Genomic DNA, 15,898 nt, shown 5'->3' on the forward strand with positions numbered 1-15,898 from the left:
ACTACTGTGTAACAGCAGCTAAGATACGAAGTACCTTCGTACGACAGACAAGTCGTCATGTATGTGCGTTTCTTTGACGACCGAGACTATCTGTCCCTACGCCTATGGGCAAAAGACAAACTTACTGCCAGTGACTGGCGTGGAAGTTGTGGAACCAACGGGCACCGTGCAGGATGGACTTCAATTCCATTAGACTTCAATAATATGAATACTGTATACGTACAAGTAATAGTAATCTCTGAGTTCGATCGAGTATTGCTTACAAATTCCGAGGTTTATACCACAGTACAGCTGTACACAATGGAATGAACTTCGGCAAAGAATTTGGGGCCCTCACTGGTGATGCAGTGCTGGATGACGAAGAATGATTTTCTGTTTGGGAACCCTGGCTTTGACAGATGACTGGGGTTCCCGCATGCCAAGACGAAGTGACGTTGAAACGCAAACCCCACCAAAACCGCCACTGGAAATTCTTATAATGTTTTGGTTTCAGTGGCCAACCCTAATAACTCTGGTATCTCCAGGCCATTAATCAGCAGGTTCTTCATCCTTTCTGCTCTCTGCATTTATATAGCTGGCCCTTACCTTACGCCGCGACTTTCTAACTCCCGTTGTGTGCGGCATTTGTCTCCGAGGCTGACAAAGGTCACTTGTCGATAATTACGGAGTACCTAGCGAAACAATCAAACCCCGCCTCTCGGCCAGAACACTCTTCCCCTCCAGATTCCGCTGAAGAAGTTTGTTCGCAAGCCATCGCGCAACTCGTCTCCCAGCCATGGCGACCATTTCCGGCAGTCGTAACAGTCCTGGCAGCAATGGCTCGAGAATGGAAACCGGCACTCCTCATCCATACACCTGCAACTCGTGCCAAGTCGCCTTCCGCAACAGCGACCTGCAGAGGGGTCACATGCGCAGCGACTGGCAGTAAGTGTTCCTGCTAATCCATGACCTGGAAGAAGAGACTTACACAGCCCCTCAGTCGGTACAATCTCAAACGTCGTGTTGCCTCGTTGCCTCCCATTTCATCCGAGGTATTCACCGAGAAGGTCCTGCAGGCACGGGCCGAGACGACGGCACAAGCAGACAAGGCCGGTTTCGAGAGGGCTTGCGATACCTGCCAAAAGACATACTACAGCGAGAACTCGTTTCGCAATCATCTCCTCAGCGCCAAACACAAGGCGAGGGTTGCTGCCCTAGCATCGCGGCCTAACGCAAAGATTGATGATGAAGCAAGCTCCATGTCGTTTTCCCTGGGCGAGCCTGCCGCCACAGACTCGGTGCTCGATTCCGATGTTGAAGAAGAGTTTAACGAGGTTGTTGAGGGCTTGAAGAACACCGGGCTTCACAAGAGTGTCTCTCCGGTCAAGCGGCCGTCAAATCCCCACTTGTCTGATGCGGAACAGTACAAGCCCGATCACCCCGTTTCACAGACTCCCAGCGAGAAAGACTCGACCCCTGCCGCAGCCACTCCGACAGGCGTGAAGCCCACTGTGCCGGCCCGGTCGCTCAAGACATGCTTGTTCTGCAACTACGAGTCCCCTACGCCCCCACTTAATCTGAACCATATGGAACGCATCCACGGCATGTTTGTCCCCGAGAAGCAGTATCTGGTGGACCCCGAAGGCTTGCTTCGCCACCTTCAAGAACGCGTTTTCGATCTGAACGAGTGTCTCACATGCGGGAAAGTGAAGGCTAATGCATATGCTGTGCAAACACATATGCGGGATAAGGGGCATTGCCAGATTCCATACACTACAGAGGCGGATCAGCTCGACATAGGCGAGTTCTACGATTTCCGTAGCACCTACTCGGATGGGGAGGATGATTGGGAGGACGAGTCGGAGGATGGTGAGCAGCAAAACGGCGGTGCAAAACTCGGGGCTAAGCGCTCCAGTAAGGTCACTGGTTCAGACGGCGGGGAAGTGGAGGAAGAGGAGGGCTGGGAGACAGACAGTGAAGCCTCATCTCTCGATTCTAACGACCTCCATGCTGTTCCGGCCGAGCAGCATTACCATCAATACGAACGGCTAAGCAAGCATCCGCACCATGCACGCGATACAGCTCGTACCCATCACCAAGCCGATGGCTGGCATGCGCACGGCCACAGGCGGCCCCATGCTGTCTTTTACGACGAATACGAGCTTCACCTGCCCTCTGGCAAGTCGGTCGGCCACCGCTCATTGAACCGGTATTACCGCCAAAATCTGTATAATCACCCGAGCCCGGCTGAGCGAGCGGAACGTCTCGCCATTGAGGCCGCGGAACGGGGGGATGCGATGGACGTCGACGGTGATGAGAGCCAGAGCGCCACACCCAGAGGGCGAAGCAGGGACGCTGCCGCTGCCGCCCGCGAGCGCGCTCTGGTTACGAGGGAGATGCGAGGACTCGGTGTCACGAACCTCTCAGATAAGACTGTGAGGAAGCTCGTCATCAAGGGTCGCCAAAGAGAGTGGAAGAATCAGGAGAAGCGGGGCATGCTACAGACAAACCTCGCCATCAAGGAGCGGGCTGCCCATCCTGCCACCTACCTTCGTTAAGCATCCACATGCACTGATCTCTTGCATAGCCTCGCCGGCTTGCTGTTCTCGATACCAAGGGACATTGGGTTAGATGGGGTGGTCTTCTCATGGGATCTCTGTTTCGACGAATGAGATCAATATTCTCAACTATAGAGCATCGACGGTGTGAGGCTATTGTGCATGTGAAAGGGGTAGATAAAATTTGAATGATGAAATGGTATGTCACCATGATCCACTAGAGTCAACGTGTTCGTGCTGCCATGGTGATATAGTTCCCCCTTCTTTTCCCGCTCCTCGCCGCCTACCTCTTTGAGAAGCAAGTCAATTCCATATCCGTACTTCCAACCCTCAAACGCAGAGATTCCCCATTCCAATAAAACCCCAGTCGCATTTCCACCAGACCGCTATGAGGTTGTAAGCCAGGGATCAGAGGCTGACCCAAAACTCGTCGTCTACAAGCTTATCAAGACCTCCATTCGAAAGGCTTGCTGGAGCCAGGCACACTTGTGCTATTTCTTTCGTATTTCTATCAAACGAAACTATTGACGACCGGCAGGAGTATGAGACCGAAAGGATCTGGCAAATGTGGCAAATATTTCGGCAGAAGGTAACGTCTCTGACCAACAAGATCCTGTGGCAGGGAAAGCTATGATCAACCGGACTGCAGCTAGCTAGCAGATTCAAAGACAGATTCCACTCCAGATATAAGCGGAAGAGCAATACACGCCCATTCGTTCGTTCAGATCCTTCCGACATAGTTCAGAGAAAGCCTTCAGCCGCCCAGACCAACACCTCGATCAATATCATCACGATGGCCAGTCTCGCCGGGCCCTGAATCGGCACAAAAAACTTTTCTAACCTTTTCCACCTCATCCCAACTCACTTCCCCGATCCAGTGAACCTGCACCGTCCATCCCATATGAGTTCCACCATCCCTCTTAGCCCTACACACACACCTACACATTTTCATCTCTCTCTTTTCCATGCCCAGTCCGTCCCTATGCCTGTATCGGTCCCCATTCCCAAACCCATCGTCCCCGGCAGCCCCCGAAGTCTCCAAGAAGACCGCACTCAACCGCTCAATCTCGCCTCCAGGCTTCCAACCCGTTAATGCACCGTCCAGACACTGCATCTCATCGCGTTCGGGTTGGTACAGGTCCGCAAACCGGAAAAGCTGGATCCTGGCAGGCCGCTCCTCCCGCCACGAGGAGGCCACGCGGGCATACCATTCGAAAATCGCGTCCTGGCTAACCCGGTGGCACCGCGAGGCTTCGGTTAGGAAGTGATTGATGTGAAAGCAAATCCGTAGGATGGTCGTGCTTGTGAGACCCGGAATGGGGGATTTGGAAGGCACTGGAAGGGGGAAGTTGGGGCGAATACCTGGTTTTGGAGCACGGGATTGCGGTAGTGATAATGGCGAAGGTGATGATGGTGGACGTAATAGGAGCGATGGGGCAGGAGCTGGTGACGCGGAAAGAGGTAGGTTCTTGGGGCAGAGGTCCAGGGTTTGGACTACTCCATCCCAGTCAATTTCCTCGTCAAACAAATCTTCACCGTCTGCCAGTCTTCTCGCGGTTAAGGGAAGGTTCCCTCCATGAGCCGATTTGGAAAGAGTCGGGTGTTCTGGCGTCAGATTGAAAATGTCAATGGTGGTAGAGGAAGGAGGGTCTGTGTCTTTCAGAACGTTTGATGGTGGGACCTGCCGATTTGAAGGTGTGAATGAGCTCGCCAACAGCACCATTTCTTCTTCATCTGATCGTGTGACAGAGCACGAATCGTCAGATTCGGATGCTTGCTCTGTACGGATGAGGCTTTCCATTGCCTCCAGAACTTCATCATCGTCAAAGTCTGCATGGTGGTCTTGGTCATCCCAGGAAGCGTGGCCTGGCCAAGGAGCATTTGGCGGGTCGGGTGAAACTCTTGGTTGAATTTGGCCGCTGTTTGACACACTATCCTTCTCCGTTCCGGCATTTTCGACGGGAAGCCTTGGTCGATGCTGTGTGTTCTCGACTTGCCTGTTCCCGGAGCCCTCTTCAGATTGGGCCTGAGCTTCATCAAAACCGGGCGTATTTTGTGGAAGCCGGGTGCTGTGGATGAGGAATGAATGGCACTGGTTATCATAGTCTTTGAATTGTGGATTGGAATTGGGAGCGGAAATGGCGGCAAATGACGGGAGCTCTCGACCATGGTAAGGAGAACTGTCTGTTGTGTAAAATTGAGACGGCTCTGAGGACCCGGATAGACCTGCCGACCATGTAAATGAACCCTGCTCGGCACTATCGTGGCATTCAGACCGAGAGGAACTATGGAGATGCGGAACAAGGGCATGACTGGTAGCTGAAGGCTTCGTAGCCCTCAGATTTAACGACGTTTGCTGTGTTGGGGGGTTCCCCCTCGGCTGAGGGCTGAGCATCTGCCGCTGCCGTTTAGTACCGCGCTGGGGGGGTTCAGCGGTGCGTTTCTTGAGCGGACCGTCCTGATCGGCAATCTTGGTCTTGGGCACCGCCGTCTGCATTTTCCCAGAGAAACCTAGGTTCAGAGGTACGTAAGATGGCTTATAACAGGCCCTGATGGTGTATACAAGCGTGCCTGGGCCAAGGTTGGCACTAGATGGATCAAAACCATGGACCAGATGAAGATCAAGACTGATACGGATGCTTAGATCAGAAAGACTTCCTGCCAAGTTGAGAATTGGTGCGGAATGCACTTTCTGTCTGCGACACCAGGTCTCTTCAAACCTTGTCGAACGTGTGAGTGGTGCCTTCCCTTTTGGACCAACCTGGAACGTTGCAGCTGTCAAGGAGCTGTCCCAAGATGAATGGCTCCTTTGCTACACGTAGCTGGTTGGGCCTGTTCTTCGTGGGTAAGACACCCTAGATCCATTAGTCGTTCTGGCACTTACCTTCCAACAAACACAGCTGTTTAGAATTCGTATGTTTAAAACTCGACTGTCGAGGTCGGTGGCCGTTGCCTCTAAGGTAGGTACGATAATCTTTATACTTCCTCCCAGACAGTTACGGCGTAACGCTCCAGGTCCTGAACGCTAAAGACAGAGTCTGCCTCACCAGGGCCAGGATTCCGAAGGAAGAGAAGCCTAAACGATAGTATCAGTGCGCCTTTAGTGACACGATACGAGACCGGGCTGGTGGTGGGATCTTCGGCGATGGTGATGCATTGCCGGAGTACAGGCTGAAGAGCGGCGGTCGAGCGTCGTGTTGTAGTAGCTCCCGGGCGAGCTGGTGCTTCCTCTTCCCATTTTCCAAAATGATTATGGAGCGAGTACTGTCGAACTTGGCAAGACGAACGACTTTGACCTGGTGAACCAAGATGCAGTGCAACCGGTTCCGGTATTGTATTAGGTGTATTGTACTGTACATACATACATACATACGTAACAATACAACGGTATGTATGTATGTAAATATCGGGGTGTTTCAGCCTGCCGGAAAGGGAAATGGCGGGGTTCTCTCTACCCGGAATTGCCCCTCCCAGCCCACATCAGCAAACACATTATCTGTGAAGTTTGAACCGCTTTCTGACCACGGCATCGTTGTGGAAGGTATCGATCGCCGGGGACCATCTGATTCACTTGATTAGGGGTTGATCTAGGAGAACTACATACCGTTGGCCAACGGTACGTCGCAGGTACTGTACAGTACATATTCGGGCTAGCTGACCAAATGGGGACTGCCTACCAGCATCTTTTGGAGCTTGCGCATGACCCAGCCTCGTTGAATCTGCCTTGATGCGGCCACACTCTTTGACGTTCTCCTGAGGCAGATATATTCGAAGAGACTTGACTTTGAGTCTGCCGCTTGTCTGCACTCTTCCACCATCATAGCGACCTGCGTCTGTGAGCGGAGTCTGACGAGAAGTTCAGAACCGAGAACCCGTGCAGTGCTGCTAAGTACTGCAGAAGATTAGGTCCTTAGTCGCTTGGATACAAAACAGCCGCCATGTTCTCTCAGGTGAACTAATTAACCTCCGGATTTCCAATGTGCAGAAAACTGAGAAATCCCACAGAAAAAGCCTTACACGGCAGTCACCGTTACCATCGAGCGCCTGACAAGCGAGGCGATCCCTGAGAATGACTACAGTGGAATCCCGGACCTTGTAGAGGTTGTCAACCTCCAAGATACAGGTCCTGCTGAGGCTGCGCGCGCAATCAGAAAAAAGCTCAAGTATGGTAACCTCCATCGTCAGCTCCGCGCCTTGACTCTCCTCGATGGCCTGATCCAAAACGCGGGCCCTCGATTCCAGAGGACGTTTGCCGATGAAGCACTGCTTGAGCGGTTGCGATTCTGCGCGACAGCGGCGCTCTCGGATCCGGAGGTGAAGAAGAAATGCTCAGAACTCTTCCGAGGCTGGGCAGCCGAGTACAAGAACACACGTGGAATGGAGCGGATTGCGAGCCTTTACCAGGCATGGATGTCTGCATATCTGCTCACTCTGCTAACCTGCTAACTTGATATCTCTAGGAACTCCCCCGCCGGAAGCAAGCCGTGACCCAAGAGAGATCCAGAGTGATCAAGGAGACGGACAATCCCTTCGGCGATGACGACGAAGAGGACAAGCCCAGCCCAGCAGGTCCTTCAAAAGCGCATTCCAGGAACTCATCACTTAACCCTCCTGTAACTGGGGTGATCCAGTCATTTAGCTATGACGCCAAAGAGAAGAAGAAGAAGGAAAAGAAACAAAAGAAGCATAAGCCTTTCAATATCGAAACCGAAAAGGAGCAGATGAAGGCCCACATTGCCGAAGCCTCGATTTCCGCGACCAACTTGATGAATACACTGAAAACCATCAACAGAGAGAAGGAGCGTATCTCTGAAAACCAGATCGCGGTGCAGCACTTCGAGATGTGCAAGCAGCTTCGGAGGAAGATCCTGCGATATGTAAGCGGGGTGGTTGGTCTTATTGAACGTACTCGCCACTGAACAGCGGTTAGATCCACCTAGTCGATTCTGAGCAATGGCTTGGAAGCTTGCTGCATGCGAACGACGAGCTTGTCGCCGCCCTGATGACTTTTGAGCAGCTGGACCGCTCAATCGACGCAGATAGCGACTCGGATGATGAGCTCGCTGAACAAGCTCACCTCTATCGCAGTAGGTCCAGCGACAAACGCTCTTGTGGAAGCCTATCTAACCATGTTCAAGTGATGACCGAAAAAGCCAAGGGAAAGGAACCGAGCTCCCCCAGCAGCCCCAAATCCCCTGTCTCAGGGATGGCTGGCCTCAGCATCAGCTCGCCGCAATCGCCGCGTCCGGCGCCTCCACCTCGACCCTCCGCTGCCACAAAGCCCTCCATGCTATCTCCCCGTTCAGCGCCACTGGCACCAGCTTCTGACGATGAAGAGGACGAAGAAGATGAAGAGAACCCGTTCGCCGACCGCAACGCTCTTCTTAAGGGGGAGTAGCGAGAATGCAGGCGGCGATCGAAGCCGGAAACCCAAGAGCCTCCCAATCGAGTTGAATGTTACCTCGCCCCCGGTGGATGATCGGAAGCCAGATTTTGGAGTCCACTTTGTCGGATGTTTCATGCATGCGGTGTTTTAGGGTACCATGAAGCAAGCAGCGAGCAGCCAATGTTCTTATCTATCATGCAGAGTGTACGAAAGGGCGAATGTTACCAAATTTGCCGCTTCACGGGTCGTTCCCCGTGGCATTATTGAAGAGGATTCCATCATCAACGGAGAACTCTCCCACTCCGTTCAGGACGGAAATACATCTTCGAAGAGGAGTGGCTGGTAAGCGCAGGACACGGCGATCCATACTGAAGCCGCTTTAACAAAGCTGCCCCAGGCAGTCAGACTGCACCAAGTCGATGGAAAACGTTACCAGCTTCATGAGCTGGCATCTCCAATGTCAACAGGTAAGTCAAGAGCCAGCCGAGGCAGTTGTCAGGTTAAGCGTCGTTTGAGTCAAGTCAACAAGCAAGAGACAAACAGTAACAGGACAGAAGCACGGAGGCATGTAACAACTGGTGGGCAACGCATCGCTACATCCCGAATTGAACCCATCGTTTGACAAATTGATCACAACACCCTCGACAGGTCTGATCATGTCGCGATACATTGCACTGTTGTCGCCAGTACGGGCGCCGCGGTAAGGCACCAAGGGTGCATGGCCTCACCGGGCCCAACCAGCAGCCGCTTCGCCAGCGCAGACCTCACCCAGTGGTGACGGCTCATGAGTCGAGACGGGGCAAGACTTCATGTTGGCCTACCGGGTTTGCTCAACAGGCAGAAACACAGCAGACTGACCAGCTCCGTACGAAAGAACTAAACGGCATGCCCGTATTGGCCAGGCTGCCCCAAGACTATTCCTTGACAAGGTCGATAGCACGAGCTCTGAGTGACCTCTGAGTTGTTCCCCTGGTCTGATGCGAGCCAGCATGATCGTACATGGTACATGCGCTTGCACCATCACGATGACGATCATCGTGATCACGGAGACGCCCCAGGAAATGGTAGATTTAAAAGAATAAATAAAGGAAATAAGAAAAAAAAGGCTGAAAGAGTAAGTTAGCCACAACGCAGCGGATTCCAGCCTGCAGACGCCATGCAGACGAAGGAGCGGGCAGACGACTTGTAAAGCGCAAATCAGAAAGTAAAGAATAAGAGGGCTGTCCTGACCAGGCGCCCCTTTCTGCGGCCCGCAGCTCCTATGTCAAATGGGATTGTGAGCCGCGCCTGGTTGGCAAAAAAGCAGGTCAAATCACCTGCCCTCCGTCCTGCCCGCGCGTTTGCGTGCGGGTTGGGCGCCAATTCTGCGTGGTCGTGGAATGAGCACAACACAACAAACAGCCCCATGGAGCCCGTGGCGCTGGGACGACGGTTGGGTTCGTCATCATTCACGGTTTCCTTACAGTTGGATTTATCAATTAGCGGCGTATTCGTTGGTTGGCATTGGAACCCGGAGGCTTCGGCAGTTGGGTTCCCCCAGCCTCGCTCGCCCTCGCCCGGCTAACGTCTGTCGCCTAGGGAGAGAAGGGGAAAGGGAAGGAGTGGTGCGTTGTCAATGACGGGGTTTGGGATGGACTGGGGGATTAGGCAAACGAAGGCGGGGAGTTGAGCAATGACGAACGTCGGTTCACATTGTGTCAACGATGCGAGCCGGAGGCGGGGCGGCAATTCGAGAGATTTCGTGATATCTTGACGGTATCTTTCCTTGATTTTTGCTGCATTCGCAAGGCACCGCGGTGCTGTGCCCGCCGGGCAATCCGTCTCGTGGAGGAGAGCTCGATCGCGATTTGACGCAAACAGACGGGAGATTCTCAGCCTAGGGCCGGACACCAGGGGCACTTTGCGGCGGGAATGGCGGCGGAATGTTCTTCATTGTCACCACGCACGATGTCGGTGGCTTCACTCACCTGGTTAAGGGCTGATGAGTTGGCAGTCGCCGAGCCAGGGCAGATGACCAGCATTTTTTAGATGCACCCGGGAATCCAGCCCGCGGGGTTGGCCGGCATACCCACCATCTTTCCAGGAGCCTAGGGGGTTGAGGCGGTGGGGTGGTATCGGTGGCAGGGACGGGACGGAGAAGGTTAAAAAACGGACCGGGGAGCAGCCCATGTGACAGCGAGTCACTATCCCCGCGCCGCCTCAAGCGTCGCTTGCACCGTAAGATTTCAGGAAAATCAGCAACCAGGCATAACTTCGATGACGATATCTCTCATGGTTGATTAGGTACTTTTCTTGTTGCTCATTATCAATTTTTGCCTTTTTTTTTTTTTTATAATTTTTTGGAGGAAAGAGCCAGGCAATGGTTTCCAGCTCCGTAAGATGCCGCGCCACAGTCGCACCAGGCAAAAGCAGACGCCACGATGTGGCGCTTACACCTCATCAACCTTACCGTTCTGGGCATTGCAGGCCCAGCGATAGGCCAAATCGAAGCAGCCTTTCAGAGGCAGTTTGCGTTGTCGGTTCAATCTGCCTACCGTCGTCCAGTCACGGGAGGAGAGAGCTAGGTGTTCTCCAGAGAAGCCTTGCCAGCCCAATGTCGAGAGTATACCTCGAACTGACTCTCCCTTTGAACGCCCCAATTGGCTGCCACCCTAGATGGGCTCGAGAAGTTATCTATTTCAGTCATTAAGCTACATCACCGCCTTCGGGGCTCAGGACTCAATTAATAAGATGGCGAGTTTGCACCGCCTTACCCCTGCTTGGCCTTGGGAGTTGTACTATACTGGGCTGAGTACGGCCGTGGTTACACAATCTCAGGCTTGATTTCCGTTTCAAGCGTGGGGTGCATGACCGTTTACACCTCCAGAAATTCCCAGATAATTCCACAACTTGAATTTATCGTTTATTTTGACTTTCCGCGATTCCCTCGCCAAGTTACATCCGAGAGGTACCCCGTTTTGTGGCACACCATCACCAGAACACCACAAACCGATCTGTTTGCTTCCGCTTCATGGTCTAGACAATGACACCAAGACCCCTGATGTCTCATACCCCAAGTTTGACTTTTGGCCCCTTTTCATCGGTTTACCTGACGCTGGAATGACAGCACTCTGGACTCAACCCGGTGGCTGTGACTCTGGTGCAACATGACTCCTTTCTTCAGAGTTTTCTCAACAACTGCAAACACAGCCCTTGACGCTCGATGCTGATTGTAAGCCGTGTATATGCGTGGTCGCCATTAGGAACCCTTATGAAAACCTGTCTGGGTTTGCCTGCAATAGCGTTCCAGCGGTCAATTGGCGGCACGGCGCCCTGCTTCAAGGCAGAGCGGTGGCCAGCATCTAAACCCCTTGATCGTTACAACCCTGCAGATTCGCCCGTCTAGTCATCAACACAGACCACCAGTTACGCTAGTTCTAACTCTCGAAGAGACTCTACACAGCGAAGCAGGGTATTTACCAAAGGTACTGACGTCCTGGATTGTACATATTTACGTACAGAACTATGGAAGCAGAGCAAGGGAGGTGAGTCTAACATGTCGTCACATTGCAACGACCCCTTTCTGACAAACACTCTCAGCTTGTTCTGTATTTATTTGGCATATTTTCACGAGAAAGGCAGGTCTTGCCCTGAATCCCAACGGGCTGCAACAGCAAACAAATAGCATGTTGGCTTGCCGACATTGATAATAAAGAATATCATGATAGGTATGCTCAAGTAGCAAACCATTCCTGGCTAGGGAGGATTACCCGTTGTTTACACTGCCGTCAAATGGGCAACAGCATCAGCTACAGAACTCTCTGAGCTACATCCAGTAATGTTACTGTCAGAGGGCCCGATTACTTTGCAAGTCTTACCCCTCCTTCCCATTAGCTACTACTTCTTTTGTCGATTGCAAAGGTTCAGGTTACCTACCTTGGCGGAGCTGTATCATGTAACTCTTCCAATGAAGATTGGAAAAACGACTACTATGTACGCTGCCACGTGAGCAAGCGGAAGTGAAACTCGTCGGTTATCAACCGATCCCGCGGTTATGAACACTACTACCTTTATCCCATGATACGTAATCCTGTCCGCTCCCCGTTGGCAGTTAGATCGGACAAGGGTGCATTTCACCCGTACATCCATATCACCATTGACCCGGCCTATCTATGTAGTCTTGCTTAGGGGCCGGGGTTTTGGCACCACCAGGTCGGCTCGCCATTTACCCGTCCCTGGCCACGGTTAGCTTACCCGGGAGAATCAGCTCTGATTTACTATATACAGGTAGCGGCAACAAAGTTCACATGGTCGGCCCGAAGCGATATTCGTTTCTTAAGTGGCTCCCTCACATGACCAGGCGGTTTGTTCCAATGCATGGTAGCATGTATTTTGCCTAATCCCCTACAAGCAGCCGTGATGGCGTTTAGAGACTGTGTTGCACATTATCTAGCGTATCATTCGAGCCACAGAGACCTTGGAGGCCAGTTTCGATTCCTGTTCTTAGCATTACGTGTCTAGTGTACTGCAGCACGTCCTTGGGTTGCTAATGCGAGATGACTGGATGCAAGCATCAGCATCACGAACCTTTCCCAGGGCTCTTGCTTACCTCTTGCCACCACGCTTGAGGGGAAACTACGAGATAGGAAGACTATCAGAACTTCAGAAGGCTGAGAAGGGTATTGAGGGCCGAGAACGAATAGTAGCAAGGAACAAAAAAGAAGTAAAAGCAGAGGGTTATGGAACAATACCTACTTGAGAAGAACATGACCGCTAAGCAGAACGAGACACCTCGAGGAAGATATCAATAAGGCTCCGGTAGGAAGTCGCAGTCGTTGACTGCAGTGTTGCCAAGCTCACCGAATCTCACCTTGGGCTCACCCTGGAAGATCCACATTACGGTCCGTGCCCCTTGAGCCGATCATTGCCCCACACTTGGCATATCGCGCCTGGAACTTCATCGTCACTTCGTTTTCGGTGGGGGCGACTGATGAGACGCTCTGAGTCACTGCACCCGATTACTCCTCGCCGAGCTGCTGGATTGTAAATACGATGGCAATATTTTGATTATCCCTCGGTTCATAAGTTGTGCCCCTTAAAGCTCCTCTAGCCGACTTCATTGGTTCCTGCCATTGGAACTGCATGTGCTGAGTCGTGGTTTCTCGTTCAGTGCATCTCTCATCAATCCCATTTTTGTATCATCGTTCTCCGATCTTTGCGTCTTCTCGTCACCCCACCTTCTTTTTGGATTTCGGGTTCTTGTATATTATCAAGTATAACTCTCCTTCAGGCTAATGATCCCCATCCGGACCCGCGGCGGCGCTTCCCCCCGATATAGCAGACAAGCGGTGGCCGAGGCCCCACCCTCTCGGGTCGTACGGAGGCCGGTGCCGGAGCGGGAGGTTAAAGATGCTAGGAGCTACCAAATCGAGCAGTTGAAGCGCCGATACTCTGCAAAGGAGGTCGACCTGGACGGGGAACTATCCCTCCTTTTTAACCTTTCCCCGTCTGACCCTGACTTCCCCTTTGACCTGGACCATTTAGAATGTGACCTTCGGATCCCCACAAGGTATCCGAGGCAATCACCCCGTCTGCACATCAAGAATGGCAATATTCCCCGAGGATTTGCTATCAATATTGAAAGAGGCTGGGACAAGCTTGTTGAGGAGAAGCGAGGAGCAACTCTCCTCGCCCTGACCAATGCCCTTGACAGGAGGCTCGAGTCTCTGTTATCAGAGCAGAAGGCCGAGACGGTTAAGTTGACAATATTCAAGGGCAGCCGACCTCAGGATGCTGAACCGGCGCCTGTAGCGGAGGAGGCACCGGCCGCGAAACATGCTCCCGAGTCCTTCGTAGTTGGCGGACCATACATCCCGGAGGAATCCCATTCAAGGGAGCAGATTGCCGAAGCAAAGGCACGAAGGGCCCAGGAAGTCAGGCAGCTCGAAACTCGCATGAGTCGATTGGCATTGTACCACAGATCCAGCGACGGCGTCGTTTACACGCTGCCCCTAGAACCGAAGCGCAGGGCAGATCTCCCCGTCGGCCTTCGGCAGGTCCAGTCCGTCCAGCTCATTATACCTCTCCTTTATCCCCTTCAGTCCCTGCGGATCCTTCTGAACGATGTCGAGTCTGAAGATGCGGGGCCTTTGGAGGAGCTCTTCGCGCAGAAGGCGGCAGAGCAGAAGCATATGTCCTTGATGAGCCAACTAAACTACCTTGCTCAGAACATGCATACTCTGGCGAAACAAGTCCAGGCACCACCTGTTGGAGATAGGGAAACTGGCGAAGCGGAACGGAACGTAGCTCACAAGGCAAACGAGGCTGAGCATTCCTCAACCTTGGACGCTGAAAAGGGGCATATTCGCATAATCCCCCGACCCCCTGAGTGGGCCGCTGACGACGGGTCGGACGACTGGGACGAGTCTGATGAGGAATCCTACGAGGAAGATGAAGATGACGGAGAAGTTGCCATCGAGCAAGGACAGACGGGCGGCCCATCGCTGCCCAGTCAGACACAAGAGCGGGGAACCGCATTGCTTTTCCCTTCAATCGAGTTACACGGCATCGAGCTGCTACAAGTTTCCATCCTCAGCCTCAGCCTCAAGTGCGACCGCTGTAAGACGCTGAACGAGTTGAGAGGGCTGAAGGATAACCTCGAGAAGTCCAGCAGCTGCAAGAAATGCGCAACACCATTTACTGTCCGTTTCCGCCAGGAATTCGTCCATCAAAACTCGACTCGCGCGGGGTTTATCGACGCCACTGCTTGCACCGTGGCTGATCTGCTTCCAAGGTATCTATCTCCCTACCACACCTTTCTCTCCTGTCCCATCATCAGCTAACCGGAACTTCTTGCCAGCACCTTCTTGCCCACCTGTGGCCGGTGCTCCACTGCCGCAGGCGGCCTCGTCTCGGTGCGCGGCGAGGCGACAACCAACGTGTGCCGCGAATGCCACGCCCGCTTCACCTTCAAGATCCCCGACGTCAAGTTCCTCGCCTACGGTCCGGGGTCGTTAGGCGGCGCACTGCCGGCCCCGCGTCGCAGACAGCAGCAGGAAAAGCTGGGCCTCCACGCCGGCGAGCCCCTCCCCAACCGCGGCGCGTGCGTCCACTACCGGCGCAGCCACCGCTGGTTCCGCTTCTCGTGCTGCAACAAGGTGCACCCGTGCGACAAGTGCCATGACGCCGTCGAGGACCACGTCAACGAGTGGGCCAACAGGATGATCTGTGGCTGGTGCTCCAGAGAGCAGAGGTACAGGGTCGAGGACTGGTGAGTTCATTCATCCCGCATGCCCCTTTTTTATTCTCTTGTTGCTGCCTCGCGAGCACGAACGATTGTTGTACAGACCGTCATGGCCGGGTATTGGGCTCAAAGAAGTTTAGCTTGCAAGCCTGGTCACCGCTGAACTCGTCCTATGCTTTTGATACAGGGATAAGATGGCTGACCAGGTGACGGTGCAGTGCGTTTTGCGGAAGGAGTGTGATTGGAAAGAGAGGGAAGGGATATTGGGAGGGTGGGAAGGGAACGAGGAATCAGGTGCTGATGAGGCGGGGAGACAAGAGGAAGTATCGGCGGTTGGGACCTGGCGCGAAGAAGGAGGAGTGAAAAGCCGTCAGTATATACGGAGGTCAAGTATAGGTTCAGCAGTTGGACCAACAACGATCTCAGCAGTGTTTTCCGTTTTGCCCTGTCCATACACACCGAACTTCATGATCGGGGGCGGGATTATGGACTCTGGCGCTCCAATTTGCAGATGTCGCTGTTACCTAAAACTGTCGTGCATAAGCTGAATTCACTCCGCAGACATCATCGTCGCCATAAACCCGCATTTGTTTATCGCCCCCAAATTGTACTGTACAATACAATACAGAATCGCTCGCAGCTACTTACATACCATAGCGCGCCACCCGGGTATTGCAAAATGGTCACCGTCAGTATTTTTCAGTTCTAAGATGCTGTAGCTGTGCGAACTCCATGTTGATTTAGTAAAAGAAC

The 15,898-nt window shown here is 53.1% G+C and overlaps 4 protein-coding genes across 4 annotated transcripts; 3 read left to right on the forward strand and 1 right to left on the reverse strand.

The window, feature by feature from the left end:
* The first annotated feature begins 434 nt into the window (after positions 1 to 434).
* On the forward strand, positions 435 to 2,731 carry N656DRAFT_734085 (uncharacterized protein). Its single transcript, XM_064812695.1, has 2 exons — positions 435 to 924; positions 980 to 2,731. Exons 1-2 carry the CDS (start codon positions 776 to 778, stop codon positions 2,535 to 2,537), a joined length of 1,707 nt encoding a protein of 568 aa, XP_064668983.1. The 5' UTR covers positions 435 to 775; the 3' UTR covers positions 2,538 to 2,731.
* Positions 2,732 to 3,363: 632 nt separating this feature from the next.
* On the reverse strand, positions 3,364 to 3,906 carry N656DRAFT_676237 (uncharacterized protein; the record flags this gene model as incomplete). Its single annotated transcript, XM_064810484.1, has 2 exons — positions 3,364 to 3,517; positions 3,596 to 3,906. Coding segments are annotated over 2 exons (465 nt in total), but the record flags the coding sequence as incomplete, so codon positions are not given.
* A 2,569-nt stretch (positions 3,907 to 6,475) lies between these two features.
* Positions 6,476 to 8,038, forward strand: N656DRAFT_808294 (uncharacterized protein; the record flags this gene model as incomplete). The annotated part of the gene is made up of 5 exons (XM_064818355.1): positions 6,476 to 6,487; positions 6,543 to 6,941; positions 6,998 to 7,414; positions 7,468 to 7,624; positions 7,676 to 8,038. The coding sequence occupies 5 exons, from the start codon at positions 6,476 to 6,478 to the stop codon at positions 7,933 to 7,935; spliced, it is 1,245 nt and encodes a 414-aa protein (XP_064668985.1). The 3' UTR covers positions 7,936 to 8,038.
* Positions 8,039 to 12,852: 4,814 nt separating this feature from the next.
* N656DRAFT_780691 (uncharacterized protein) lies at positions 12,853 to 15,779 on the forward strand. Its single transcript, XM_064815430.1, has 3 exons — positions 12,853 to 14,695; positions 14,762 to 15,172; positions 15,364 to 15,779. Exons 1-3 carry the CDS (start codon positions 13,197 to 13,199, stop codon positions 15,506 to 15,508), a joined length of 2,055 nt encoding a protein of 684 aa, XP_064668986.1. The 5' UTR covers positions 12,853 to 13,196; the 3' UTR covers positions 15,509 to 15,779.
* Positions 15,780 to 15,898: the final 119 nt, after the last annotated feature.

The sequence above is a fragment of the Canariomyces notabilis genome (genome assembly GCF_033297395.1).
Source record: "Canariomyces notabilis strain CBS 508.74 unplaced genomic scaffold N656scaffold_15, whole genome shotgun sequence".
In the NCBI taxonomy this organism is placed as follows: domain Eukaryota; kingdom Fungi; phylum Ascomycota; class Sordariomycetes; order Sordariales; family Chaetomiaceae; genus Canariomyces; species Canariomyces notabilis.

What these genes read in the sequence shown, in the direction of transcription:
- N656DRAFT_734085 (XM_064812695.1), top strand. Translation starts at nt 776, where the DNA reads ATGGCGACCATTTCCGGCAGTCGTAACAGTCCTGGCAGCAATGGCTCG. An exon ending in CACATGCGCAGCGACTGGCA is followed by an intron (nt 925 to 979) that starts GTAAGTGTTCCT and finishes ACAGCCCCTCAG; the next exon opens with TCGGTACAATCTCAAACGTC.
- N656DRAFT_780691 (XM_064815430.1), top strand. Translation starts at nt 13,197, where the DNA reads ATGATCCCCATCCGGACCCGCGGCGGCGCTTCCCCCCGATATAGCAGA. An exon ending in GTGGCTGATCTGCTTCCAAG is followed by an intron (nt 14,696 to 14,761) that starts GTATCTATCTCC and finishes ACTTCTTGCCAG; the next exon opens with CACCTTCTTGCCCACCTGTG. An exon ending in AGGTACAGGGTCGAGGACTG is followed by an intron (nt 15,173 to 15,363) that starts GTGAGTTCATTC and finishes GTGACGGTGCAG; the next exon opens with TGCGTTTTGCGGAAGGAGTG.